Below are 27,186 nucleotides of genomic sequence, written 5' to 3' on the forward strand. Positions count from 1 at the left end.
GAGGTTAGTACGCTGTGATTTCAGTTGTGAGTTTAACAAACACAAACTGTGGCGATTCTGGAGGATGAAGGGCTCCTGTTCAGGAGCTTGGGATGATCACACAATGTGGTTGATGCTTCAAGACAATGGTTGATTTCCAGAGGCTCCTAGTAGGTGCAACGAAACTCCCAGGGACTGTGACAACCTGAGGTCATACATTGTGGTAAGAGAGAGGGCCATGAGGTTCGCCCTCACGATTGACTTGGAGAAATCTGTCACCAAGACTTCCATGAGAGGTGATGGAGAGGAAAGCATGAAGCAGGATTGTTTGTAGCCAAAGGAGAAGGAGGCCATTATTCCCCATCTTTCTCAGCTGCTTCAGAATTCCTTCATGAAGCAGAGAGTTCTGTGCCTCCAATCTCAACAATTGCTTAGCGACATGACACGCTGGAAAGCACACATCTCGATCCAACATTGTGGCCTCACACAAAACACAGTCTCTCACCCCTTGCAAATGCAGAAGACATAGACATTTGGTTCCAACCTAAGCTTCCAATTCACACCTAGGACAGTTCATAAGGACAAACCCTTTGCCCTTGCAAATACAAACACTTAACTCGTGCACTGTCACCCAACCACATAATCGTGAAGTCCTCTTGCACTAACGTCAGCGGAACAGCAACAACAGAGGCCTCTTTGCAGGTTTGTTCTTCCTCTTGGGAGGTTTGCTCCTTCCTCCCGGACAAGGGAGGTTGCCAGGATTCATGGCTACCTGCTGAGTGATGTGCCCAGCTGCCCCGTGCAGCAGGGCCCTTTCCTGGTCAGGATGGTGCTTCCTCATCCCTGCGGCAGATCTTGCCTGGTGAATTACGATCGCATTGCTGGGCAGCGTGGGCTCCACTGTCCTGAGGCTGAATGCACTCCTTGGTGTGTTCTGGGCTTGGAGGGCTTGCCACGCATCCAAGGTCAAGTCCTGAGTTGTTTGCTCCAAGTGCTCCTCTGACTCTCCAGCTTCAAGAGGGGAAGGCCTTTCAAGCTCTCCTGGTGTATGGCCACGTGTGTTTGCAGCCTCCAAGTCGGAGGGTCCCCTGCCTGGAGACACTGTCCCATGTTCTCCTCCAACTCCACTCTTGCGGACATAAAATAGCACGTAGGCACTTTGATTCAGGACACAAGTGGTGTCACAGGCAGTGACCTTCGCATCATCCATTTTATACCAGTGGCCACTGCCAGCTTTGACATAGCAGAAGTAGTGTCCTGATTGACACCTCAAGCCAACGTGGACGAGAACCGCATAGAGAACATAGTCCAGTGGCCTCCCGTTCTGCTGAGACATGTAAGGTCTCATGTCCAGGCACTCGGGATAGTGCACTTGTCCTCCAAGTTTCTCACCCGTGAACTCAGAAAACCGTTTCAATACAAAGAGAAGCACCTTGCCAGCCGATTGCAAGGTGAGTGTCTTGGAAGCAGCTGTCTTCTGTAGGCAGGTAGCACAGTGATAGGCGTTTTCTCCAGCTAGCTCTTCAGGTTGCACCAAGTGCTGCAAAGCTTGCTCCACACTGTCGGCTGTCTTGATATCCAACGCGATCTCCAGGTAAGGGTCCAAGGTTTCTGAAATGCCTTGGCACTGGAGACATTGGATTTGAGACCTCCAGTGTCCTCCCACTATCTGCTGGGATGGAGATTGGTCCTCTTGGGGACCCACCCCGTCCGTGAGCCCAGGCAGACCTGCTGCCTTCAGGACATCCAGAGCAAACATCAGAAATTCGTGGGCGTCTTCCTGCCTGTTTGTGTGAAAGCCAGCAGCCAGCACTTGACAGGGCTGGATCACGTCGCCAGGACTGTGGAGGGCCCAGAGAAAGTGCGTTTCCACGGCACACAGAATGCAGCGATCCGAACGACGACAGCTTTGAGAATGCACCTGGGACAGCATATAGTTGGCGAGGGGTGGGGTATACGTGAGACACTGCAGGGCTGCATTCAGGTAGCAGGTGTTGCCCGTATTCTGCAGACCGGCCCCAATGCCATAAGGTCTCTTCCAGCTGCAGCTCAGAGAAGCTCCTCCACTGGGAGCCAGATGGGTCGCCCCCGAAGCCAAATCACTTTGCAGCGGGAGCTCTTTCTGAGGTGAGGGTGGTGATTTCCCTGGGAGACAAACACCACCATGAGTATCATCCCCCTCTGAGCTAGAATGGGAAAGTTGGCGTGTTGGCAAGTCATTAAAGTGGAACTCACCTTCCTTGAGAGGTGAAGCAGCCATCATGTCTCCAGGAGCCACTGTCACAAGGCAGCAAGATGCTTCCACCTCTGAGACTGGCATCCAAGGACCACCTGTTCCTCTCCCCCCTCCTTTTATAGTCCACACTGCATGCCACACCCTGGACCTGCTACAGGACCCACCCATCCGCTTCCAGCCCTTGATGGGATTAGGGGCTTTAGGGTGTGGTCTCACGCCCTCACAGCCTCTGGGCCTTCACCGCTTGATTCCACTACCTGGGGAAGATGCATGTGAAGGATAAGGCTTTCATGTGCCTTGTGGAACTTGGTGATGTGCCATGATGTGCTTCTATGTGCCTTGGAGTTCTTCAAGGAAAACAAAGAAGAATGCTGGAGAGACTGATGGCTGAAAGCAGGTTTTGGGTTTCAGTTTGCTGAGCCCTTATAAAGGAACATTTTAACTTTTGTTTAGTTTTGCAATTCTGTACATATGCTCCAAAGAAGCTTTTTACGTATGGAATACAACCCTTCCAACCCTTCTCCTCATTCATCTGCCATTCCCCGTCCCATTCTCCATTAAGATATATTTTCTTCTTTTTTAAATGGTTCTTTATTTATTGGAAAGTCAGAGTTACACAGAGCGAGGAGAGGCAGAGAGAGAGAGAGAAAGAGAGAGAAAGAGAGAGGGAGGGTTCCATCCGATTACTCACTCCCCTACTGGCCTAAAAAGCAAGAGTTGCACCAATCTGAAGCCAGGAGACAGAGGCTTCCTCCATGTCTCCCATGCAGGAACAGTCGGCCAAGGGCTTGGGCCATCTTGTCCTGCTCTCCAAGGCCATAACAGAGAGCTAGATTGCAAGTGGAGCAGCCGGGTCTCAAACCAGTGCCCATACGGGATGCTGGCATTTCAGGACAGGGCGTTAACCCACTGCACCACAACGATGGCCCCTATACTACTTTTCTAAGATTTCCATATGAATTTGAAAGGTGCTGTTATGTAGAGGCACAGGGAGGGACGCATGAAGGGAGAGAGACTGAGAGAGAGAGAGAGAGAGAGTGAGAGAGAGAGAGAGGTTGTCCTTCCAATGGTTCACTCCCCAAATTGCCACAACACATGATCTGTGCCTATCCACATCCTTGAGCCAGAAGCTTCTTCCAGGTCTGCCATGTGTGTGCAGAGGCCCAAGGTTGCAAGCCACCTTGTCCTGCTTTCCCAGGCCATAGCAGAGAGCTGGATCGGAAGTCAAGCAGCTGGGACTTGAACTGGCGCCCATATGGGATGCCAGCACGGCAGGCGGCGGCTTTCCCTGCTCTGCCACAGTGCCGGCCCCTCCATGATGTGCTGGTATGTGCTTCCATTTCTGAAATGCAAACAAAGAAGAACGCTGGAAAGACTAAGAGTGGAAAATAGGTTTCTTTATTTGGTAAACCCTTAGAAAGGCATACTTTAATTTCCTTGGTTTAGTTTTACAGTTTTAATTTAGTTGCTTTATTTCAAACAAGGTACACACACACACACACACACACACACAACTGTTTGAAAACACATTTCACAGTTAACTCTCCTAATGCAATTCATTCAGGACAGAGGTCCTGTGTGGGAGGTTAGTACGCTGTGATTTCAGTTGTGAGTTTAAGAAACACAAACTGTGGCGATTCTGGAGGATGAAGGGCTCCTGTTCAGGAGCTTGGGATGATCACACAATGTGGTTGATGCTTCAAGACAATGGTTGATTTCCAGAGGCTCCTAGTAGGTGCAACGAAACTCCCAGGGACTGTGACAACCTGAGGTCATACATTGTGGTAAGAGAGAGGGCCATGAGGTTCGCCCTCACGATTGACTTGGAGAAATCTGTCACCAAGACTTCCATGAGAGGTGATGGAGAGGAAAGCATGAAGCAGGATTGTTTGTAGCCAAAGGAGAAGGAGGCCATTATTCCCCATCTTTCTCAGCTGCTTCAGAATTCCTTCATGAAGCAGAGAGTTCTGTGCCTCCAATCTCAACAATTGCTTAGCGACATGACACGCTGGAAAGCACACATCTCGATCCAACATTGTGGCCTCACACAAAACACAGTCTCTCACCCCTTGCAAATGCAGAAGACATAGACATTTGGTTCCAACCTAAGCTTCCAATTCACACCTAGGACAGTTCATAAGGACAAACCCTTTGCCCTTGCAAATACAAACACTTAACTCGTGCACTGTCACCCAACCACATAATCGTGAAGTCCTCTTGCACTAACGTCAGCGGAACAGCAACAACAGAGGCCTCTTTGCAGGTTTGTTCTTCCTCTTGGGAGGTTTGCTCCTTCCTCCCGGACAAGGGAGGTTGCCAGGATTCATGGCTACCTGCTGAGTGATGTGCCCAGCTGCCCCGTGCAGCAGGGCCCTTTCCTGGTCAGGATGGTGCTTCCTCATCCCTGCGGCAGATCTTGCCTGGTGAATTACGATCGCATTGCTGGGCAGCGTGGGCTCCACTGTCCTGAGGCTGAATGCACTCCTTGGTCTGTTCTGGGCTTGGAGGGATTGCCACGCATCCAAGGTCAAGTCCTGAGTTGTTTGCTCCAAGTGCTCCTCTGACTCTCCAGCTTCAAGAGGGGAAGGCCTTTCAAGCTCTCCTGGTGTATGGCCACGTGTGTTTGCAGCCTCCAAGTCGGAGGGTCCCCTGCCTGGAGACACTGTCCCATGTTCTCCTCCAACTCCACTCTTGCGGACATAAAATAGCACGTAGGCACTTTGATTCAGGACACAAGTGGTGTCACAGGCAGTGACCTTCGCATCATCCATTTTATACCAGTGGCCACTGCCAGCTTTGACATAGCAGAAGTAGTGTCCTGATTGACACCTCAAGCCAACGTGGACGAGAACCGCATAGAGAACATAGTCCAGTGGCCTCCCGTTCTGCTGAGACATGTAAGGTCTCATGTCCAGGCACTCGGGATAGTGCACTTGTCCTCCAAGTTTCTCACCCGTGAACTCAGAAAACCGTTTCAATACAAAGAGAAGCACCTTGCCAGCCGATTGCAAGGTGAGTGTCTTGGAAGCAGCTGTCTTCTGTCGGCAGGTAGCACAGTGATAGGCGTTTTCTCCAGCTAGCTCTTCAGGTTGCACCAAGTGCTGCAAAGCTTGCTCCACACTGTCGGCTGTCTTGATATCCAACGCGATCTCCAGGTAAGGGTCCAAGGTTTCTGAAATGCCTTGGCACTGGAGACATTGGATTTGAGACCTCCAGTGTCCTCCCACTATCTGCTGGGATGGAGATTGGTCCTCTTGGGGACCCACCCCGTCCGTGAGCCCAGGCAGACCTGCTGCCTTCAGGACATCCAGAGCAAACATCAGAAATTCGTGGGCGTCTTCCTGCCTGTTTGTGTGAAAGCCAGCAGCCAGCACTTGACAGGGCTGGATCACGTCGCCAGGACTGTGCAGGGCCCAGAGAAAGTGCGTTTCCACGGCACACAGAATGCAGCGATCCGAACGACGACAGCTTTGAGAATGCACCTGGGACAGCATATAGTTGGCGAGGGGTGGGGTATACGTGAGACACTGCAGGGCTGCATTCAGGTAGCAGGTGTTGCCCGTATTCTGCAGACCGGCCCCAATGCCATAAGGTCTCTTCCAGCTGCAGCTCAGAGAAGCTCCTCCACTGGGAGCCAGATGGGTCGCCCCCGAAGCCAAATCACTTTGCAGCGGGAGCTCTTTCTGAGGTGAGGGTGGTGATTTCCCTGGGAGACAAACACCACCATGAGTATCATCCCCCTCTGAGCTAGAATGGGAAAGTTGGCGTGTTGGCAAGTCATTAAAGTGGAACTCACCTTCCTTGAGAGGTGAAGCAGCCATCATGTCTCCAGGAGCCACTGTCACAAGGCAGCAAGATGCTTCCACCTCTGAGACTGGCATCCAAGGACCACCTGTTCCTCTCCCCCCTCCTTTTATAGTCCACACTGCATGCCACACCCTGGACCTGCTACAGGACCCACCCATCCGCTTCCAGCCCTTGATGGGATTAGGGGCTTTAGGGTGTGGTCTCACGCCCTCACAGCCTCTGGGCCTTCACCTCTTGATTCCACTACCTGGGGAAGATGCATGTGAAGGATAAGGCTTTCATGTGCCTTGTGGAACTTGGTGATGTGCCATGATGTGCTTCTATGTGCCTTGGAGTTCTTCAAGGAAAACAAAGAAGAATGCTGGAGAGACTGATGGCTGAAAGCAGGTTTTGGGTTTTAGTTTGCTGAGCCCTTATAAAGGAACATTTTAACTTTTGTTTAGTTTTGCAATTCTGTACATATTCTCCAAAGAAGCTTTTTACGTATGGAATACAACCCTTCCAACCCTTCTCCTCATTCATCTGCCATTCCCCGTCCCATTCTCCATTAAGATATATTTTCTTCTTTTCTAAATGGTTCTTTATTTATTGGAAAGTCAGAGTTACACAGAGCGAGGAGAGGCAGAGAGAGAGAGAGAAAGAGAGAGAAAGAGAGAGAGAGGGTTCCATCCAATTACTCACTCCCCTACTGGCCTAAAAAGCAAGAGTTGCACCAATCTGAAGCCAGGAGACAGAGGCTTCCTCCATGTCTCCCATGCAGGAACAGTCGGCCAAGGGCTTGGGCCATCTTGTCCTGCTCTCCAAGGCCATAACAGAGAGCTAGATTGCAAGTGGAGCAGCCGGGTCTCAAACCAGTGCCCATACGGGATGCTGGCATTTCAGGACAGGGCGTTAACCCACTGCACCACAACGATGGCCCCTATACTACTTTTCTAAGATTTCCATATGAATTTGAAAGGTGCTGTTATGTAGAGGCACAGGGAGGGACGCATGAAGGGAGCGAGACAGAGAGAGAGAGAGAGAGAGAGTGAGAGAGAGAGAGAGGTTGTCCTTCCAATGGTTCACTCCCCAAATTGCCACAACACATGATCTGTGCCTATCCACATCCTTGAGCCAGAAGCTTCTTCCAGGTCTGCCATGTGTGTGCAGAGGCCCAAGGTTGCAAGCCACCTTGTCCTGCTTTCCCAGGCCATAGCAGAGAGCTGGATCGGAAGTCAAGCAGCTGGGACTTGAACCGGCGCCCATATGGGATGCCAGCACGGCAGGCGGCGGCTTTCCCTGCTCTGCCACAGTGCCGGCCCCTCCATGATGTGCTGGTATGTGCTTCCATTTCTGAAATGCAAACAAAGAAGAACGCTGGAAAGACTAAGAGTGGAAAATAGGTTTCTTTATTTGGTAAACCCTTAGAAAGGCATACTTTAATTTCCTTGGTTTAGTTTTACAGTTTTAATTTAGTTACTTTATTTCAAACAAGGTACACACACACACACACACACACACACCCACACACACAACTGTTTGAAAACACATTTCACAGTTAACTCTCCTAATGCAATTCATTCAGGACAGAGGTCCTGTGTGGGAGGTTAGTACGCTGTGATTTCAGTTGTGAGTTTAAGAAACACAAACTGTGGCGATTCTGGAGGATGAAGGGCTCCTGTTCAGGAGCTTGGGATGATCACACAATGTGGTTGATGCTTCAAGACAATGGTTGATTTCCAGAGGCTCCTAGTAGGTGCAACGAAACTCCCAGGGACTGTGACAACCTGAGGTCATACATTGTGGTAAGAGAGAGGGCCATGAGGTTCGCCCTCACGATTGACTTGGAGAAATCTGTCACCAAGACTTCCATGAGAGGTGATGGAGAGGAAAGCATGAAGCAGGATTGTTTGTAGCCAAAGGAGAAGGAGGCCATTATTCCCCATCTTTCTCAGCTGCTTCAGAATTCCTTCATGAAGCAGAGAGTTCTGTGCCTCCAATCTCAACAATTGCTTAGCGACATGACACGCTGGAAAGCACACATCTCGATCCAACATTGTGGCCTCACACAAAACACAGTCTCTCACCCCTTGCAAATGCAGAAGGCATAGACATTTGGTTCCAACCTAAGATTCCAATTCACACCTAGGACAGTTCATAAGGACAAACCCTTTGCCCTTGCAAATACAAACACTTAACTCGTGCACTGTCACCCAACCACATAATCGTGAAGTCCTCTTGCACTAACGTCAGCGGAACAGCAACAACAGAGGCCTCTTTGCAGGTTTGTTCTTCCTCTTGGGAGGTTTGCTCCTTCCTCCCGGACAAGGGAGGTTGCCAGGATTCATGGCTACCTGCTGAGTGATGTGCCCAGCTGCCCCGTGCAGCAGGGCCCTTTCCTGGTCAGGATGGTGCTTCCTCATCCCTGCGGCAGATCTTGCCTGGTGAATTACGATCGCATTGCTGGGCAGCGTGGGCTCCACTGTCCTGAGGCTGAATGCACTCCTTGGTGTGTTCTGGGCTTGGAGGGATTGCCACGCATCCAAGGTCAAGTCCTGAGTTGTTTGCTCCAAGTGCTCCTCTGACTCTCCAGCTTCAAGAGGGGAAGGCCTTTCAAGCTCTCCTGGTGTATGGCCACGTGTGTTTGCAGCCTCCAAGTCGGAGGGTCCCCTGCCTGGAGACACTGTCCCATGTTCTCCTCCAACTCCACTCTTGCGGACATAAAATAGCACGTAGGCACTTTGATTCAGGACACAAGTGGTGTCACAGGCAGTGACCTTCGCATCATCCATTTTATACCAGTGGCCACTGCCAGCTTTGACATAGCAGAAGTAGTGTCCTGATTGACACCTCAAGCCAACGTGGATGAGAACCGCATAGAGAACATAGTCCAGTGGCCTCCCGTTCTGCTGGGACATGTAAGGTCTCATGTCCAGGCACTCGGGATAGTGCACTTGTCCTCCAAGTTTCTCACCCGTGAACTCAGAAAACCGTTTCAATACAAAGAGAAGCACCTTGCCAGCCGATTGCAAGGTGAGTGTCTTGGAAGCAGCTGTCTTCTGTAGGCAGGTAGCACAGTGATAGGCGTTTTCTCCAGCTAGCTCTTCAGGTTGCACCAAGTGCTGCAAAGCTTGCTCCACACTGTCGGCTGTCTTGATATCCAACGCGATCTCCAGGTAAGGGTCCAAGGTTTCTGAAATGCCTTGGCACTGGAGACATTGGATTTGAGACCTCCAGTGTCCTCCCACTATCTGCTGGGATGGAGATTGGTCCTCTTGGGGACCCACCCCGTCCGTGAGCCCAGGCAGACCTGCTGCCTTCAGGACATCCAGAGCAAACATCAGAAATTCGTGGGCGTCTTCCTGCCTGTTTGTGTGAAAGCCAGCAGCCAGCACTTGACAGGGCTGGATCACGTCGCCAGGACTGTGCAGGGCCCAGAGAAAGTGCGTTTCCACGGCACACAGAATGCAGCGATCCGAACGACGACAGCTTTGAGAATGCACCTGGGACAGCATATAGTTGGCGAGGGGTGGGGTATACGTGAGACACTGCAGGGCTGCATTCAGGTAGCAGGTGTTGCCCGTATTCTGCAGACCGGCCCCAATGCCATAAGGTCTCTTCCAGCTGCAGCTCAGAGAAGCTCCTCCACTGGGAGCCAGATGGGTCGCCCCCGAAGCCAAATCACTTTGCAGCGGGAGCTCTTTCTGAGGTGAGGGTGGTGATTTCCCTGGGAGACAAACACCACCATGAGTATCATCCCCCTCTGAGCTAGAATGGGAAAGTTGGCGTGTTGGCAAGTCATTAAAGTGGAACTCACCTTCCTTGAGAGGTGAAGCAGCCATCATGTCTCCAGGAGCCACTGTCACAAGGCAGCAAGATGCTTCCACCTCTGAGACTGGCATCCAAGGACCACCTGTTCCTCTCCCCCCTCCTTTTATAGTCCACACTGCATGCCACACCCTGGACCTGCTACAGGACCCACCCATCCGCTTCCAGCCCTTGATGGGATTAGGGGCTTTAGGGTGTGGTCTCATGCCCTCACAGCCTCTGGGCCTTCACCGCTTGATTCCACTACCTGGGGAAGATGCATGTGAAGGATAAGGCTTTCATGTGCCTTGTGGAACTTGGTGATGTGCCATGATGTGCTTCTATGTGCCTTGGAGTTCTTCAAGGAAAACAAAGAAGAATGCTGGAGAGACTGATGGCTGAAAGCAGGTTTTGGGTTTTAGTTTGCTGAGCCCTTATAAAGGAACATTTTAACTTTTGTTTAGTTTTGCAATTCTGTACATATTCTCCAAAGAAGCTTTTTACGTATGGAATACAACCCTTCCAACCCTTCTCCTCATTCATCTGCCATTCCCCGTCCCATTCTCCATTAAGATATATTTTCTTCTTTTTTAAATGGTTCTTTATTTATTGGAAAGTCAGAGTTACACAGAGCGAGGAGAGGCAGAGAGAGAGAGAGAAAGAGAGAGAAAGAGAGAGAGAGGGTTCCATCCGATTACTCACTCCCCTACTGGCCTAAAAAGCAAGAGTTGCACCAATCTGAAGCCAGGAGACAGAGGCTTCCTCCATGTCTCCCATGCAGGAACAGTCGGCCAAGGGCTTGGGCCATCTTGTCCTGCTCTCCAAGGCCATAACAGAGAGCTAGATTGCAAGTGGAGCAGCCGGGTCTCAAACCAGTGCCCATACGGGATGCTGGCATTTCAGGACAGGGCGTTAACCCACTGCACCACAACGATGGCCCCTATACTACTTTTCTAAGATTTCCATATGAATTTGAAAGGTGCTGTTATGTAGAGGCACAGGGAGGGACGCATGAAGGGAGAGAGACTGAGAGAGAGAGAGAGAGAGAGAGAGAGAGAGAGAGGTTGTCCTTCCAATGGTTCACTCCCCAAATTGCCACAACACATGATCTGTGCCTATCCACATCCTTGAGCCAGAAGCTTCTTCCAGGTCTGCCATGTGTGTGCAGAGGCCCAAGGTTGCAAGCCACCTTGTCCTGCTTTCCCAGGCCATAGCAGAGAGCTGGATCGGAAGTCAAGCAGCTGGGACTTGAACCGGCGCCCATATGGGATGCCAGCACGGCAGGCGGCGGCTTTCCCTGCTCTGCCACAGTGCCGGCCCCTCCATGATGTGCTGGTATGTGCTTCCATTTCTGAAATGCAAACAAAGAAGAACGCTGGAAAGACTAAGAGTGGAAAATAGGTTTCTTTATTTGGTAAACCCTTAGAAAGGCATACTTTAATTTCCTTGGTTTAGTTTTTTTTTAATCTTTTTGTTTAATGAATATAAATTTCCAAAGTACGACTCATGGATTACAATGGCTCCCCCCCCCCCATACCGTCCCTCCCACCCACAACCCTCCCCTTTCACATTCCCTCTCCCCTTCCATTCACCTCAAGATTCATTTTCGATTATCTTAATATACAGAAGATCAGCTTAGTATACATTAAGTAATGATTTCAACAGTTTGTTCCCACACAGTAACATAAAGTGAAAAATAATAGATGATATTTTTTTAAATGATGATGAAATCAGATCAGACCTATTGTCATGTTTAATCCCAGTGAGAGTCAAGTTGGGAATTGATTGTTTCTTTTTTTTCTTTTTTTCTATTTTTTACAGAAGATCAGTTTAGTGTACATTAAGTAAAGATTTCAACCGTTTGCACCCCCATAGTAACACAAAGTGAAATGTACTATTTGAGTACTCATTATAGCATTAAGCCTCAATGTACAGCACATTAAGGACAGAGATCCTACATGAGGAGTAAGTGCACAGTGTCTCCTGTTGTTGACTTTACTAATTGACACTCCTGTTTATGGCATCAGTAATCTCCCTATGCACCAGTCATGAGTTTCCAAGGCTATGGAAGCCCCTTGAGTTCTCCGACTCTTATCTTGTTTAGACACGGTCATAGTCAAAGTGGAGGTTCTCTCCTCCCTTCAGAGAAAGGCACCTCCCTCTTTGAAGACCTGTTCTTTCCACTGGGATCTCACTCACAGAGATCTTTTTGCCAGAGTGTCTTGGCTTTCCATGCCTGAAATACTCTCATGGGCTTTTCAGCCAGATCTGAATGCCTTTAGGGCTGATTCTGAGGCCAGAGTGCTGTTTAGGACATCCGCCATTCTATGAGTCTGCTGAGTATCTCACTTCCCATGTTGGATCACTCTCCCCTTTATTTATTGTATTGGTTAGTGTTAGCAGGTACTAGACTTGTTTATGTGCTCCCTTTGACTCTTAGTCCTTTCATTATGATCAATTGTGAACTGAAATTGATCACTTGGAATAGTGAGATGGCATTGGCACATGCCACCTTGATGGGATTGAACTGGAATCCCCTTGTATGTTTCCAACTCTACCAATTGGGGCAAGTCAGCCCGAGCATGCCCCAAATTATACATCTCTTCCCTCTCTTATTCCCACTCTTATGTTTAACAGGGATCACATTTCAGTTAATTTTCAACACTTAAGAATAACTGTGTGATAATTACAGAATTAAACCAGTCATATTAAGTAGAACAGACAAAAAAATACTAAGAGGGATAATGTATTAAGTTGTCCCTTAACAGTCAGGGCTATGCTGATCAAGTCACCATTTCTCATAGTGTCCATTTCACTTCAGGAGGTTTCCTTTTTGGTGTTCAGTCAGTTGTCACCGATCAGGGAGAACATATGGTATTTGTCCCTTTGGGACTGGCTTAATTCACTCAGCATGATGTGTTCCAGATTCCTCCATTTTGTTGCAAATGACTGGATTTCGTTGTTTCTTACTGCGGTATAGTATTCTAAAGAGTACATATCCCATATTTTCTTTATCCAGTCTACCGTTGATGGGCATTTAGGTTGGTTCCAGGTCTTGGCTGTTGTGAATTGTGCTGCGATAAACATTAGGGTGCAGACCGCTTTTTTGTTTGTCAATTTAAACTCCTTTGGGTAAATTCCAAGGAGTGGGATGGCTGGGTCGAACGGTAGGGTTATATTCAGGTTTCTGAGGAATCTCCAGACTGATTTCCATAGTGGCTTGACGAGTTTGCATTCCCACCAACAGTGGGTTAGTGTCCCTTTTTCCCCACATCCTTGCCAGCATCTGTTGTTGGTAGATTTCTGTATGTGAGCCATTCTAACTGGGGTGAGGTGAAACCTCATTGTGGTTTTGATTTGCATTTCCCTGATTGCTAGTGACCTTGAACATTTTTTCACGTGCCTGTTGGCCATTTGGATTTCCTCTTTTGCAAAATGTCTATTGAAGTCCTTGGCCCATCTCTTAAGTGGGTTGTTGGTTTTGTTTTTGTGGAGTTTCTTGATCTCTTTGTAGATTCTGGTTATTAACCCTTTATCTGTTGCATAGTTTGCAAATATTTTTTCCCATTCTGTCGGTTGTCTCTTCACTCTCCTGACTGTTTCTTTTGCAGTACAGAAACTTCTCAATTTGATGCAATCCCAATAGTTGATTTTGGCTTTGACTGCCTGTGCCTCCCAGGTCTTTTCCAGAAATTCTTTGCCTGTGCCAATATCTTGAAGGGTTTCTCCAATGTTCTCTAATAACTTAATGGTGTCAGGATGTAGATTTAGGTCTTTAATCCACGTTGAGTGGATTTTTGTGTAAGGTGTAAGGTAGGGGTCTTGCTTCATGCTTCTGCACGTGGAAATCCAGTTTTCCCAGCACCATTTATTGAATAGACTGTCCTTGCTCCAGGGATTAGTTTTAGATCCTTGATCAAATATAAGTTGGCTGTAGATGTTTGGATTGATTTCTGGTGTTTCAATTCTGTTCCATTGGTCTATCCATCTGTTTCTGTACCAGTACCATGCTGTTTTGATTACAACTGCCCTGTAGTATGTCCTGAAATCTGGTATTGTGATGCCTCCGGCTTTGTTTTTGTTGTACAAGATTGCTTTAGCTATTCGAGGTCTCTTGTGCCTCCATATGAATTTCAGCATCATTTTTTCTAGATCTGAGAAGAATGTGTTTGGAATCTTGATTGGGATTGCATTGAATCTATAAATTGCTTTTGGGAGAATGGACATTTTGATGATGTTGATTCTTCCCATCCATGAGCATGGAAGATTTTTCCATTTTTTGGTATCCTCTTCTATTTCTTTCTTTAAGATTTTGTAATTCTCATCGTAGAGATCTTTAACGTCCTTGGTTATGTTTATTCCAAGGTATTTGATTGTTTTTGTAGCTATTGTGAATGGGATTGATCTTAGCAGTTCTTTCTCAGTCATGGCATTGCTTGTGTATACAAAGGCTGTTGATTTTTGTGCATTGATTTTATATCCTGCCACTTTGCCAAACTCTTCTATGAGTTCCAATAGTCTCTTAGTAGAGTTCTTTGGATCCTCTAAGTACAGAATCATATCGTCTGCAAAGAGGGATAGTTTGACTTCTTCCTTCTCGATTTGTATTCCTTTGATTTCTTTTTCTTGTCTGATGGCTCTGGCTAAAACTTCCAGAACTATGTTAAATAGCAGTGGTGAGAGGGGGCATCCCTGCCTGGTGCCAGATTTCAGTGGAAATGCTTCCAACTTTTCCCCATTCAATAGGATGCTGGCCGTGGGTTTTTTATAAATTGCTTTGATTATATTGAGGAATGTTCCTTCTACACCCAATTTGCTTAGAGTTTTCATCATGAAAGGGTGTTGAATTTTATCAAATGCTTTCTCTGCATCAATTGAGATAATCATATGGTTTTTGTTTTGCAGTCTGTTAATGTGGTGAATCACATTGATTGATTTGCGAATGTTGAACCATCCCTGCATACCAGGGATGAATCCCACTTGGTCTGGGTGGATGATTTTCCTGATGTGTTGTTGTACTCTATTGGCCAGAATTTTATTGAGGATTTTTGCGTCTATGTTCCTCAGGGATATTGGTCTGTAATTTTCTTTCAGTGCTGCATCTTTCTCTGGCTTAGGGATTAAGGTGATGCTGGCTTCCTAGAAAGAATTTGGGAGGATTCCCTCTTTTTTGATTGTTCTGAATAGTTTGAGAAGAAATGGGATTAGTTCTTCTTTAAATGTCTGGTAGAATTCAGCAGTGAATCCATCTGGTCCTGGGCTTTTCTTTGTTGGGAGGGCCTTTATTACTGTTTCAATTTCTGTTTCAGTTATGGGTCTATTTAGGTTTTCTATGTCTTCATGGTTCAATTTTGGTAGATTGCATGTGTCCAGGAATCTATCCATTTCTGATAGGTTTTCCTGTTTGCTGGCATACAGGTCCTTGTAGTAATTTCTGATGATTCTTTTTATTTCTGTGGTGTCTGTTGTTACGTTTCCTTTTTCATCTCTGATTTTATTGATTTGGGTCTTTTCTCTTCTTTTTTTAGTTAGTTGGGCCAATGGGGTGTCAATTTTGTTTATTTTTTCAAAAAACCAGCTTCTCGCTTGGCTGATTTTTTGTAGTGTTTTTTTTGGATTCAATCCTGTTAATTTCTTCTCTGGTTTTAATTATTTCTCTTCTCATACTAGATTTGGGTTTGGTTTGCTGCAGTTTTTCTAGGTCCTTGAGATAGGCTGAAAGCTCATTTATTTGGTACCTTTCCAATTTCTTGATATAGGCACCTATTGCTATAAATTTGCCTCTCAATACTGCTTTTGCTGTATCCCATAAGTTTTGATATGTTGTGTTGTTGTCTTCATTTACTTCCAGAAAGTTTTTGATTTCTCGAATGACCCAGTGTGCATTCAGGAGCATGTTGTTCAGTCTCCATGTGTTTGCATACTTTCTGGGGTTTCCTGAGTTGCTAATTTCCAGCTTCATTCCGCTGTGGTCTGAGAAGCTGCATGGTATGATTCTAATTCTTTTAAATTTGCTGAGACTTGCTTTATGGCCTAGTATGTGATCAATCCTGGAGAAGGTTCCATGCGCTGCTGAGAAGAATGTGAAGTCTGTAGATGTAGGGTTGAAAGTTCTGTAGATATCTGTTAGATCCATTTGGGCAATAGTGTCAATTAAATCTGCTGTTTCCTTGTTGATCTTCTGTCCGGATGATCTGTCTATTTCTGAGAGTGGAGTATTGAAGTCCCCCAGTACTATTGTATTGGAATCTAAATCTCCCTTTAAGTCCCTTAACATATCTTTTAAATAGACTGGTGCCCTGTAATTAGGTGCATATACATTTATAATAGTTACATCTTCCTGTTGAATTGAACCCTTAATCATTATATAGTGTCCCTCTTTGTCTCTCTTAACAGTTTTTGTATTAAAGTTTATTTTGTCTGATATTAATATGGCTACACCTGCTTTTTTTTTGGTTTCTGTTGGCATGGAATATCTTTTTCCAACCTTTCACTTTCAGTCTGCTTGCCTCTTTGTTAGAGAGATGTGTTTCTTGTAGGCAACAAATAGTTGGGTTGTGTTCTTTGAGCCAGTCAGCCAAACGGTGTCTTTTACCTGAAGAATTCAGACCATTAATGTTCAATGTGACTATTGATACGTAGTGACTTTGCCCTGCCATTTTCCCGGAAATATTTTCTAGTATATGCTTTGAGCTTCCCATGCTCTTTTACTGGTAGGTGTTCTTCCTTTCCCTTCTTTCATATTGATGGCCGTGTTTCTGTGTTTCTGAGTGTAGCACATCTTTAAGTATCTTTTGCAGGGCCGGACGAGTGGCCACAAAGTCCTCCAATTTCTGTTTGCTATGAAAGGTCTTTATTTCACCTTCATTCACAAATGAGAGCTTGGCAGGATATAATATTCTGGGCTGGCAATTTTTTTCTCTTAGCACCTGTGCTATGTCTCGCCATTCCCTCCTAGCCTGTAGTGTTTCTGATGAGAAGTCTGCTGTGAGTCTGATTGGAGATCCTCTGAGAGTAATCTGACGTTTCTCTCTTGCACATTTTAGGATCTTTTCTTTATGTTTCACTGTGGTAAGTTTAATTACCACGTGTCGTGGTGAGGATCTCTTTTGGTCATGTTTATTGGGGGTTCTATGAGCTTCCTGTACTAGGATGTCTCTGTCCTTCTCCAAACCTGGAAAGTTCTCTGCTAGTATCTCACTAAAAAGGCCTTCTAATCCTTTCTCCCTCTCCATGCCTTCAGGAACTCCTAGAACTCGAATGTTGGTTTTTTTAATAGTATCCTGTAGATTCCCAACAATATTTTTTAGATTTCTAATTTCCTCTTCTTTTCTTTGGTTTGACTGTATGTTTTCCTGTGCTCTATCTTCTAAGTCCGATATTATCTCTTCTGCTTCACCCATTCTGTTTTTAAGGCTTTCTAATGTGTTTGTCATTTGATCTATTGAGCTCTTCATTTCATTTTGATTTCTCTTCACTATCACACTTTCCTGTTCTACTAGTTTCTGAGTTTCATTTTGACTCTTCCTTAAAATTTCATTTTCACGAGAGAGATTTTCAATCTTGTCCAATAAGGATTTCTGTAGTTCAAGGATTTGCTTTTGAAAACTTCTAAATGTTCTTATCATAAATTTTTTGAAATCCGTATCTTGCATTTCTTCTATCTCATCATCTTCATAATCTTGGCTTGGGGACTTTTGCTTATTTGGAGGCATCATAGTGTCATCGTTGATCTTGTTCCCTCTATTTCTGTGTTTGTTACTCGGCATAGTTAATTCTTCTTGCGTCACTGTGCGTTTTTTTTTTTTTTACTGTGTCCGTGTTAAGTGGACTGCCTGCTGATGGAGGAGCCTTGTAGGCTTGAGATGGGTGCTGCCTGAGAGCTCTGCCTGGTTCTTCCTGGTTAAGGGTGTGCAAAGGTGACACCCTCAGGTTATGCGTGGTAAATCTCTCTCTTTTTATTTATTTATGTATTTTATTTATTCAGGGGGTAAGTAACACCGCAGGGCTTCCAGTCTTTGGCTTCTACCCGCAGAGTCCCAGAGTCCCTTAGGCTCCTCTGGAGTCCCACTGGGTTGCCTAGGCTACTGAATTGTAGTGACTCAGTTCCTTAGCTCTCCCCCATTGGTATGTAAATCCAGAGAGGGGGCCTGCTCTTTGTCTCTTGGGAATTCTTCAAGCCTTGCAGCCTTGTAACCTTTGCAAGGTTAGGGGGAAGAGAAACCTGGAAGCTTTTTTTCCTTCTTTCCGGTAGTGAGTTTGCTGCACTTTCCGGCCCCCCTCTAGATTCTGACCCCGTTTCCCCACCAATGTCTCGGGTTATTGAGCTCACCTCCCCTTCCAGCGCCGATGTGAGGACTCGGAGCCCTGAACATCCCAAGTCTCCCCACTGTTGTGTGTGTGGCATGCACTCCCCTTTGAGCACTGGCGCGCAGACCCTGCTCGGTCCCGCGGCTTGGCTTCCACGCGGTGCGCGACCTTGTTCTCCCAGTAGATCCTCCGATTCATGGCCACTGGATCCAGAAGAGTTTCCCCTGCAACATTTTCCTGGTTCTTTTTTCTGAGGCTACCGTAACTCCCCTTTTATTAAACTAAATTTTCCCGGACTATCGGTGCGCGCCCTTACTATTCCGCCATCTTGGCTCCACCCCCTACTTGGTTTAGTTTAGCCTTGGCACTGGAGACATTGGATTTGAGACCTCCAGTGTCCTCCCACTATCTGCTGGGATGGAGATTGGTCCTCTTGGGGACCCACCCCGTCCGTGAGCCCAGGCAGACCTGCTGCCTTCAGGACATCCAGAGCAAACATCAGAAATTCGTGGGCGTCTTCCTGCCTGTTTGTGTGAAAGCCAGCAGCCAGCACTTGACAGGGCTGGATCACGTCGCCAGGACTGTGCAGGGCCCAGAGAAAGTGCGTTTCCACGGCACACAGAATGCAGCGATCCGAACGACGACAGCTTTGAGAATGCACCTGGGACAGCATATAGTTGGCGAGGGGTGGGGTATACGTGAGACACTGCAGGGCTGCATTCAGGTAGCAGGTGTTGCCCGTATTCTGCAGACCGGCCCCAATGCCATAAGGTCTCTTCCAGCTGCAGCTCAGAGAAGCTCCTCCACTGGGAGCCAGATGGGTCGCCCCCGAAGCCAAATCACTTTGCAGCGGGAGCTCTTTCTGAGGTGAGGGTGGTGATTTCCCTGGGAGACAAACACCACCATGAGTATCATCCCCCTCTGAGCTAGAATGGGAAAGTTGGCATGTTGGCAAGTCATTAAAGTGGAACTCACCTTCCTTGAGAGGTGAAGCAGCCATCATGTCTCCAGGAGCCACTGTCACAAGGCAGCAAGATGCTTCCACCTCTGAGACTGGCATCCAAGGACCACCTGTTCCTCTCCCCCCTCCTTTTATAGTCCACACTGCATGTCACACCCTGGACCTGCTACAGGACCCTCCCATCCGCTTCCATCCCTTGATGGGATTAGGGGCTTTAAGGTGTGGTCTCATGCCCTCACAGCCTCTGGGCCTTCACCGCTTGATTCCACTACCTGGGGAAGATGCATGTGAAGGATAAGGCTTTCATGTGCCTTGTGGAACTTGGTGATGTGCCATGATGTGCTTCTATGTGCCTTGGAGTTCTTCAAGGAAAACAAAGAAGAATGCTGGAGAGACTGATGGCTGAAAGCAGGTTTTGGGTTTTAGTTTGCTGAGCCCTTATAAAGGAACATTTTAACTTTTGTTTAGTTTTGCAATTCTGTACATATTCTCCAAAGAAGCTTTTTACGTATGGAATACAACCCTTCCAACCCTTCTCCTCATTCATCTGCCATTCCCTGTCCCACTCTTCATTAAGATATATTTTCTTCTTTTTTAAATGGTTCTTTATTTATTGGAAAGTCAGAGTTACACAGAGCGAGGAGAGGCAGAGAGAGAGAGAGAAAGAGAGAGAGAGGGTTCCATCCGATTACTCACTCCCCTACTGGCCTAAAAAGCAAGAGTTGCACCAATCTGAAGCCAGGAGACAGAGGCTTCCTCCATGTCTCCCATGCAGGAACAGTCGGCCAAGGGCTTGGGCCATCTTGTCCTGCTCTCCAAGGCCATAACAGAGAGCTAGATTGCAAGTGGAGCAGCCGGGTCTCAAACCAGTGCCCATACGGGATGCTGGCATTTCAGGACAGGGCGTTAACCCACTGCACCACAACGATGGCCCCTATACTACTTTTCTAAGATTTCCATATGAATTTGAAAGGTGCTGTTATGTAGAGGCACAGGGAGGGACGCATGAAGGGAGAGAGACTGAGAGAGAGAGAGAGAGAGAGAGAGAGAGAGAGGTTGTCCTTCCAATGGTTCACTCCCCAAATTGCCACAACACATGATCTGTGCCTATCCACATCCTTGAGCCAGAAGCTTCTTCCAGGTCTGCCATGTATGTGCAGAGGCCCAAGGTTGCAAGCCACCTTGTCCTGCTTTCCCAGGCCATAGCAGAGAGCTGGATCGGAAGTCAAGCAGCTGGGACTTGAACCGGCGCCCATATGGGATGCCAGCACGGCAGGCGGCGGCTTTCCCTGCTCTGCCACAGTGCCGGCCCCTCCATGATGTGCTGGTATGTGCTTCCATTTCTGAAATGCAAACAAAGAAGAACGCTGGAAAGACTAAGAGTGGAAAATAGGTTTCTTTATTTGGTAAACCCTTAGAAAGGCATACTTTAATTTCCTTGGTTTAGTTTTACAGTTTTAATTTAGTTACTTTATTTCAAACAAGGTACACACACACACACACACACACACAACTGTTTGAAAACACATTTCACAGTTAACTCTCCTAATGCAATTCATTCAGGACAGAGGTCCTGTGTGGGAGGTTAGTACGCTGTGATTTCAGTTGTGAGTTTAAGAAACACAAACTGTGGCGATTCTGGAGGATGAAGGGCTCCTGTTCAGGAGCTTGGGATGATCACACAATGTGGTTGATGCTTCAAGACAATGGTTGATTTCCAGAGGCTCCTAGTAGGTGCAACGAAACTCCCAGGGACTGTGACAACCTGAGGTCATACATTGTGGTAAGAGAGAGGGCCATGAGGTTCGCCCTCACGATTGACTTGGAGAAATCTGTCACCAAGACTTCCATGAGAGGTGATGGAGAGGAAAGCATGAAGCAGGATTGTTTGTAGCCAAAGGAGAAGGAGGCCATTATTCCCCATCTTTCTCAGCTGCTTCAGAATTCCTTCATGAAGCAGAGAGTTCTGTGCCTCCAATCTCAACAATTGCTTAGCGACATGACACGCTGGAAAGCACACATCTCGATCCAACATTGTGGCCTCACACAAAACACAGTCTCTCACCCCTTGCAAATGCAGAAGACATAGACATTTGGTTCCAACCTAAGCTTCCAATTCACACCTAGGACAGTTCATAAGGACAAACCCTTTGCCCTTGCAAATACAAACACTTAACTCGTGCACTGTCACCCAACCACATAATCGTGAAGTCCTCTTGCACTAACGTCAGCGGAACAGCAACAACAGAGGCCTCTTTGCAGGTTTGTTCTTCCTCTTGGGAGGTTTGCTCCTTCCTCCCGGACAAGGGAGGTTGCCAGGATTCATGGCTACCTGCTGAGTGATGTGCCCAGCTGCCCCGTGCAGCAGGGCCCTTTCCTGGTCAGGATGGTGCTTCCTCATCCCTGCGGCAGATCTTGCCTGGTGAATTACGATCGCATTGCTGGGCAGCGTGGGCTCCACTGTCCTGAGGCTGAATGCACTCCTTGGTCTGCTCTGGGCTTGGAGGGCTTGCCACGCATCCAAGGTCAAGTCCTGAGTTGTTTGCTCCAAGTGCTCCTCTGACTCTCCAGCTTCAAGAGGGGAAGGCCTTTCAAGCTCTCCTGGTGTATGGCCACGTGTGTTTGCAGCCTCCAAGTCGGAGGGTCCCCTGCCTGGAGACACTGTCCCATGTTCTCCTCCAACTCCACTCTTGCGGACATAAAATAGCACGTAGGCACTTTGATTCAGGACACAAGTGGTGTCACAGGCAGTGACCTTCGCATCATCCATTTTATACCAGTGGCCACTGCCAGCTTTGACATAGCAGAAGTAGTGTCCTGATTGACACCTCAAGCCAACGTGGACGAGAACCGCATAGAGAACATAGTCCAGTGGCCTCCCGTTCTGCTGAGACATGTAAGGTCTCATGTCCAGGCACTCGGGATAGTGCACTTGTCCTCCAAGTTTCTCACCCGTGAACTCAGAAAACCGTTTCAATACAAAGAGAAGCACCTTGCCAGCCGATTGCAAGGTGAGTGTCTTGGAAGCAGCTGTCTTCTGTAGGCAGGTAGCACAGTGATAGGCGTTTTCTCCAGCTAGCTCTTCAGGTTGCACCAAGTGCTGCAAAGCTTGCTCCACACTGTCGGCTGTCTTGATATCCAACGCGATCTCCAGGTAAGGGTCCAAGGTTTCTGAAATGCCTTGGCACTGGAGACATTGGATTTGAGACCTCCAGTGTCCTCCCACTATCTGCTGGGATGGAGATTGGTCCTCTTGGGGACCCACCCCGTCCGTGAGCCCAGGCAGACCTGCTGCCTTCAGGACATCCAGAGCAAACATCAGAAATTCGTGGGCGTCTTCCTGCCTGTTTGTGTGAAAGCCAGCAGCCAGCACTTGACAGGGCTGGATCACGTCGCCAGGACTGTGCAGGGCCCAGAGAAAGTGCGTTTCCACGGCACACAGAATGCAGCGATCCGAACGACGACAGCTTTGAGAATGCACCTGGGACAGCATATAGTTGGCGAGGGGTGGGGTATACGTGAGACACTGCAGGGCTGCATTCAGGTAGCAGGTGTTGCCCGTATTCTGCAGACCGGCCCCAATGCCATAAGGTCTCTTCCAGCTGCAGCTCAGAGAAGCTCCTCCACTGGGAGCCAGATGGGTCGCCCCCGAAGCCAAATCACTTTGCAGCGGGAGCTCTTTCTGAGGTGAGGGTGGTGATTTCCCTGGGAGACAAACACCACCATGAGTATCATCCCCCTCTGAGCTAGAATGGGAAAGTTGGCGTGTTGGCAAGTCATTAAAGTGGAACTCACCTTCCTTGAGAGGTGAAGCAGCCATCATGTCTCCAGGAGCCACTGTCACAAGGCAGCAAGATGCTTCCACCTCTGAGACTGGCATCCAAGGACCACCTGTTCCTCTCCCCCCTCCTTTTATAGTCCACACTGCATGCCACACCCTGGACCTGCTACAGGACCCACCCATCCGCTTCCAGCCCTTGATGGGATTAGGGGCTTTAGGGTGTGGTCTCACGCCCTCACAGCCTCTGGGCCTTCACCGCTTGATTCCACTACCTGGGGAAGATGCATGTGAAGGATAAGGCTTTCATGTGCCTTGTGGAACTTGGTGATGTGCCATGATGTGCTTCTATGTGCCTTGGAGTTCTTCAAGGAAAACAAAGAAGAATGCTGGAGAGACTGATGGCTGAAAGCAGGTTTTGGGTTTTAGTTTGCTGAGCCCTTATAAAGGAACATTTTAACTTTTGTTTAGTTGTGCAATTCTGTACATATTCTCCAAAGAAGCTTTTTACGTATGGAATACAACCCTTCCAACCCTTCTCCTCATTCATCTGCCATTCCCCGTCCCATTCTCCATTAAGATATATTTTCTTCTTTTTTAAATGGTTCTTTATTTATTGGAAAGTCAGAGTTACACAGAGCGAGGAGAGGCAGAGAGAGAGAGAGAAAGAGAGAGAAAGAGAGAGAGAGGGTTCCATCCGATTACTCACTCCCCTACTGGCCTAAAAAGCAAGAGTTGCACCAATCTGAAGCCAGGAGACAGAGGCTTCCTCCATGTCTCCCATGCAGGAACAGTCGGCCAAGGGCTTGGGCCATCTTGTCCTGCTCTCCAAGGCCATAACAGAGAGCTAGATTGCAAGTGGAGCAGCCGGGTCTCAAACCAGTGCCCATACGGGATGCTGGCATTTCAGGACAGGGCGTTAACCCACTGCACCACAACGATGGCCCCTATACTACTTTTCTAAGATTTCCATATGAATTTGAAAGGTGCTGTTATGTAGAGGCACAGGGAGGGACGCATGAAGGGAGAGAGACTGAGAGAGAGAGAGAGAGAGAGAGAGAGAGAGAGAGAGGTTGTCCTTCCAATGGTTCACTCCCCAAATTGCCACAACACATGATCTGTGCCTATCCACATCCTTGAGCCAGAAGCTTCTTCCAGGTCTGCCATGTGTGTGCAGAGGCCCAAGGTTGCAAGCCACCTTGTCCTGCTTTCCCAGGCCATAGCAGAGAGCTGGATCGGAAGTCAAGCAGCTGGGACTTGAACCCGCGCACATATGGGATGCCAGCACGGCAGGCGGCGGCTTTCCCTGCTCTGCCACAGTGCCGGCCCCTCCATGATGTGCTGGTATGTGCTTCCATTTCTGAAATGCAAACAAAGAAGAACGCTGGAAAGACTAAGAGTGGAAAATAGGTTTCTTTATTTGGTAAACCCTTAGAAAGGCATACTTTAATTTCCTTGGTTTAGTTTTACAGTTTTAATTTAGTTACTTTATTTCAAACAAGGTACACACACACACACACACACCCACACACACAACTGTTTGTAAACACATTTCACAGTTAACTCTCCTAATGCAATTCATTCAGGACAGAGGTCCTGTGTGGGAGGTTAGTACGCTGTGATTTCAGTTGTGAGTTTAACAAACACAAACTGTGGCGATTCTGGAGGATGAAGGGCTCCTGTTCAGGAGCTTGGGATGATCACACAATGTGGTTGATGCTTCAAGACAATGGTTGATTTCCAGAGGCTCCTAGTAGGTGCAACGAAACTCCCAGGGACTGTGACAACCTGAGGTCATACATTGTGGTAAGAGAGAGGGCCATGAGGTTCGCCCTCACGATTGACTTGGAGAAATCTGTCACCAAGACTTCCATGAGAGGTGATGGAGAGGAAAGCATGAAGCAGGATTGTTTGTAGCCAAAGGAGAAGGAGGCCATTATTCCCCATCTTTCTCAGCTGCTTCAGAATTCCTTCATGAAGCAGAGAGTTCTGTGCTTCCAATCTCAACAATTGCTTAGCGACATGACACGCTGGAAAGCACACATCTCGATCCAACATTGTGGCCTCACACAAAACACAGTCTCTCACCCCTTGCAAATGCAGAAGACATTGACATTTGGTTCCAACCTAAGCTTCCAATTCACACCTAGGACAGTTCATAAGGACAAACCCTTTGCCCTTGCAAATGCAAACACTTAACTCGTGCACTGTCACCCAACCACATAATCGTGAAGTCCTCTTGCACTAACGTCAGCGGAACAGCAACAACAGAGGCCTCTTTGCAGGTTTGTTCTTCCTCTTGGGAGGTTTGCTCCTTCCTCCCGGACAAGGGAGGTTGCCAGGATTCATGGCTACCTGCTGAGTGATGTGCCCAGCTGCCCCGTGCAGCAGGGCCCTTTCCTGGTCAGGATGGTGCTTCCTCATCCCTGCGGCAGATCTTGCCTGGTGAATTACGATCGCATTGCTGGGCAGCGTGGGCTCCACTGTCCTGAGGCTGAATGCACTCCTTGCTCTGTTCTGGGCTTGGAGGGCTTGCCACGCATCCAAGGTCAAGTCCTGAGTTGTTTGCTCCAAGTGCTCCTCTGACTCTCCAGCTTCAAGAGGGGAAGGCCTTTCAAGCTCTCCTGGTGTATGGCCACGTGTGTTTGCAGCCTCCAAGTCGGAGGGTCCCCTGCCTGGAGACACTGTCCCATGTTCTCCTCCAACTCCACTCTTGCGGACATAAAATAGCACGTAGGCACTTTGATTCAGGACACAAGTGGTGTCACAGGCAGTGACCTTCGCATCATCCATTTTATACCAGTGGCCACTGCCAGCTTTGACATAGCAGAAGTAGTGTCCTGATTGACACCTCAAGCCAACGTGGACGAGAACCGCATAGAGAACATAGTCCAGTGGCCTCCCGTTCTGCTGAGACATGTAAGGTCTCATGTCCAGGCACTCGGGATAGTGCACTTGTCCTCCAAGTTTCTCACCCGTGAACTCAGAAAACCGTTTCAATACAAAGAGAAGCACCTTGCCAGCCGATTGCAAGGTGAGTGTCTTGGAAGCAGCTGTCTTCTGTAGGCAGGTAGCACAGTGATAGGCGTTTTCTCCAGCTAGCTCTTCAGGTTGCACCAAGTGCTGCAAAGCTTGCTCCACACTGTCGGCTGTCTTGATACCCAACGCGATCTCCAGGTAAGGGTCCAAGGTTTCTGAAATGCCTTGGCACTGGAGACATTGGATTTGAGACCTCCAGTGTCCTCCCACTATCTGCTGGGATGGAGATTGGTCCTCTTGGGGACCCACCCCGTCCGTGAGCCCAGGCAGACCTGCTGCCTTCAGGACATCCAGAGCAAACATCAGAAATTCGTGGGCGTCTTCCTGCCTGTTTGTGTGAAAGCCAGCAGCCAGCACTTGACAGGGCTGGATCACGTCGCCAGGACTGTGGAGGGCCCAGAGAAAGTGCGTTTCCACGGCACACAGAATGCAGCGATCCGAACGACGACAGCTTTGAGAATGCACCTGGGACAGCATATAGTTGGCGAGGGGTGGGGTATACGTGAGACACTGCAGGGCTGCATTCAGGTAGCAGGTGTTGCCCGTATTCTGCAGACCGGCCCCAATGCCATAAGGTCTCTTCCAGCTGCAGCTCAGAGAAGCTCCTCCACTGGGAGCCAGATGGGTCGCCCCCGAAGCCAAATCACTTTGCAGCGGGAGCTCTTTCTGAGGTGAGGGTGGTGATTTCCCTGGGAGACAAACACCACCATGAGTATCATCCCCCTCTGAGCTAGAATGGGAAAGTTGGCGTGTTGGCAAGTCATTAAAGTGGAACTCACCTTCCTTGAGAGGTGAAGCAGCCATCATGTCTCCAGGAGCCACTGTCACAAGGCAGCAAGATGCTTCCACCTCTGAGACTGGCATCCAAGGACCACCTGTTCCTCTCCCCCCTCCTTTTATAGTCCACACTGCATGCCACACCCTGGACCTGCTACAGGACCCACCCATCCGCTTCCAGCCCTTGATGGGATTAGGGGCTTTAGGGTGTGGTCTCACGCCCTCACAGCCTCTGGGCCTTCACCGCTTGATTCCACTACCTGGGGAAGATGCATGTGAAGGATAAGGCTTTCATGTGCCTTGTGGAACTTGGTGATGTGCCATGATGTGCTTCTATGTGCCTTGGAGTTCTTCAAGGAAAACAAAGAAGAATGCTGGAGAGACTGATGGCTGAAAGCAGGTTTTGGGTTTTAGTTTGCTGAGCCCTTATAAAGGAACATTTTAACTTTTGTTTAGTTTTGCAATTCTGTATATATTCTCCAAAGAAGCTTTTTACGTATGGAATGCAACCCT

At 48.1% G+C, this 27,186-nt stretch overlaps 5 protein-coding genes across 5 annotated transcripts; all 5 read right to left on the reverse strand.

The window, feature by feature from the left end:
• Positions 1–646: 646 nt before the first annotated feature.
• On the reverse strand, positions 647–2,239 carry LOC138843324 (ubiquitin carboxyl-terminal hydrolase 17-like protein 13). The gene is made up of 2 exons (XM_070047130.2): positions 2,215–2,239; positions 647–2,124 (listed from the first exon to the last, which is right to left on the reverse strand). Exons 1-2 carry the CDS (start codon positions 2,237–2,239, stop codon positions 647–649), a joined length of 1,503 nt encoding a protein of 500 aa, XP_069903231.2.
• A 2,204-nt stretch (positions 2,240–4,443) lies between these two features.
• LOC138843325 (ubiquitin carboxyl-terminal hydrolase 17-like protein 13) lies at positions 4,444–6,036 on the reverse strand. Its single transcript, XM_070047131.2, has 2 exons — positions 6,012–6,036; positions 4,444–5,921 (listed from the first exon to the last, which is right to left on the reverse strand). Exons 1-2 carry the CDS (start codon positions 6,034–6,036, stop codon positions 4,444–4,446), a joined length of 1,503 nt encoding a protein of 500 aa, XP_069903232.2.
• Positions 6,037–8,250: 2,214 nt separating this feature from the next.
• LOC138843326 (ubiquitin carboxyl-terminal hydrolase 17-like protein 13) lies at positions 8,251–9,843 on the reverse strand. The gene is made up of 2 exons (XM_070047132.2): positions 9,819–9,843; positions 8,251–9,728 (listed from the first exon to the last, which is right to left on the reverse strand). Exons 1-2 carry the CDS (start codon positions 9,841–9,843, stop codon positions 8,251–8,253), a joined length of 1,503 nt encoding a protein of 500 aa, XP_069903233.1.
• Positions 9,844–21,306: 11,463 nt separating this feature from the next.
• LOC138843327 (ubiquitin carboxyl-terminal hydrolase 17-like protein 6) lies at positions 21,307–22,899 on the reverse strand. The gene is made up of 2 exons (XM_070047133.2): positions 22,875–22,899; positions 21,307–22,784 (listed from the first exon to the last, which is right to left on the reverse strand). Exons 1-2 carry the CDS (start codon positions 22,897–22,899, stop codon positions 21,307–21,309), a joined length of 1,503 nt encoding a protein of 500 aa, XP_069903234.2.
• A 2,208-nt stretch (positions 22,900–25,107) lies between these two features.
• Positions 25,108–26,700, reverse strand: LOC100345034 (ubiquitin carboxyl-terminal hydrolase 17-like protein 13). The gene is made up of 2 exons (XM_002721797.4): positions 26,676–26,700; positions 25,108–26,585 (listed from the first exon to the last, which is right to left on the reverse strand). Exons 1-2 carry the CDS (start codon positions 26,698–26,700, stop codon positions 25,108–25,110), a joined length of 1,503 nt encoding a protein of 500 aa, XP_002721843.2.
• Between the last annotated feature and the right edge of the window lie 486 nt (positions 26,701–27,186).

The sequence above is a fragment of the Oryctolagus cuniculus genome, chromosome 8 (genome assembly GCF_051225735.1).
Source record: "Oryctolagus cuniculus isolate XC-2025 breed Fujian yellow rabbit chromosome 8, ASM5122573v1, whole genome shotgun sequence".
NCBI classification, from domain to species: Eukaryota; Metazoa; Chordata; class Mammalia; order Lagomorpha; family Leporidae; genus Oryctolagus; species Oryctolagus cuniculus.

Excerpts from the sequence above, each read along its gene's own strand:
- LOC138843325 (XM_070047131.2), bottom strand. The coding sequence starts at position 6,036 with ATGGCTGCTTCACCTCTCAAGGAAG. Across the intron at positions 5,922-6,011 it reads TGCTTCACCTCTCAAGGAAG|GGAAATCACCACCCTCACCT; the intron begins GTGAGTTCCACT and ends TTTGTCTCCCAG.
- LOC138843327 (XM_070047133.2), bottom strand. The coding sequence starts at position 22,899 with ATGGCTGCTTCACCTCTCAAGGAAG. Across the intron at positions 22,785-22,874 it reads TGCTTCACCTCTCAAGGAAG|GGAAATCACCACCCTCACCT; the intron begins GTGAGTTCCACT and ends TTTGTCTCCCAG.
- LOC138843324 (XM_070047130.2), bottom strand. The coding sequence starts at position 2,239 with ATGGCTGCTTCACCTCTCAAGGAAG. Across the intron at positions 2,125-2,214 it reads TGCTTCACCTCTCAAGGAAG|GGAAATCACCACCCTCACCT; the intron begins GTGAGTTCCACT and ends TTTGTCTCCCAG.
- LOC138843326 (XM_070047132.2), bottom strand. The coding sequence starts at position 9,843 with ATGGCTGCTTCACCTCTCAAGGAAG. Across the intron at positions 9,729-9,818 it reads TGCTTCACCTCTCAAGGAAG|GGAAATCACCACCCTCACCT; the intron begins GTGAGTTCCACT and ends TTTGTCTCCCAG.
- LOC100345034 (XM_002721797.4), bottom strand. The coding sequence starts at position 26,700 with ATGGCTGCTTCACCTCTCAAGGAAG. Across the intron at positions 26,586-26,675 it reads TGCTTCACCTCTCAAGGAAG|GGAAATCACCACCCTCACCT; the intron begins GTGAGTTCCACT and ends TTTGTCTCCCAG.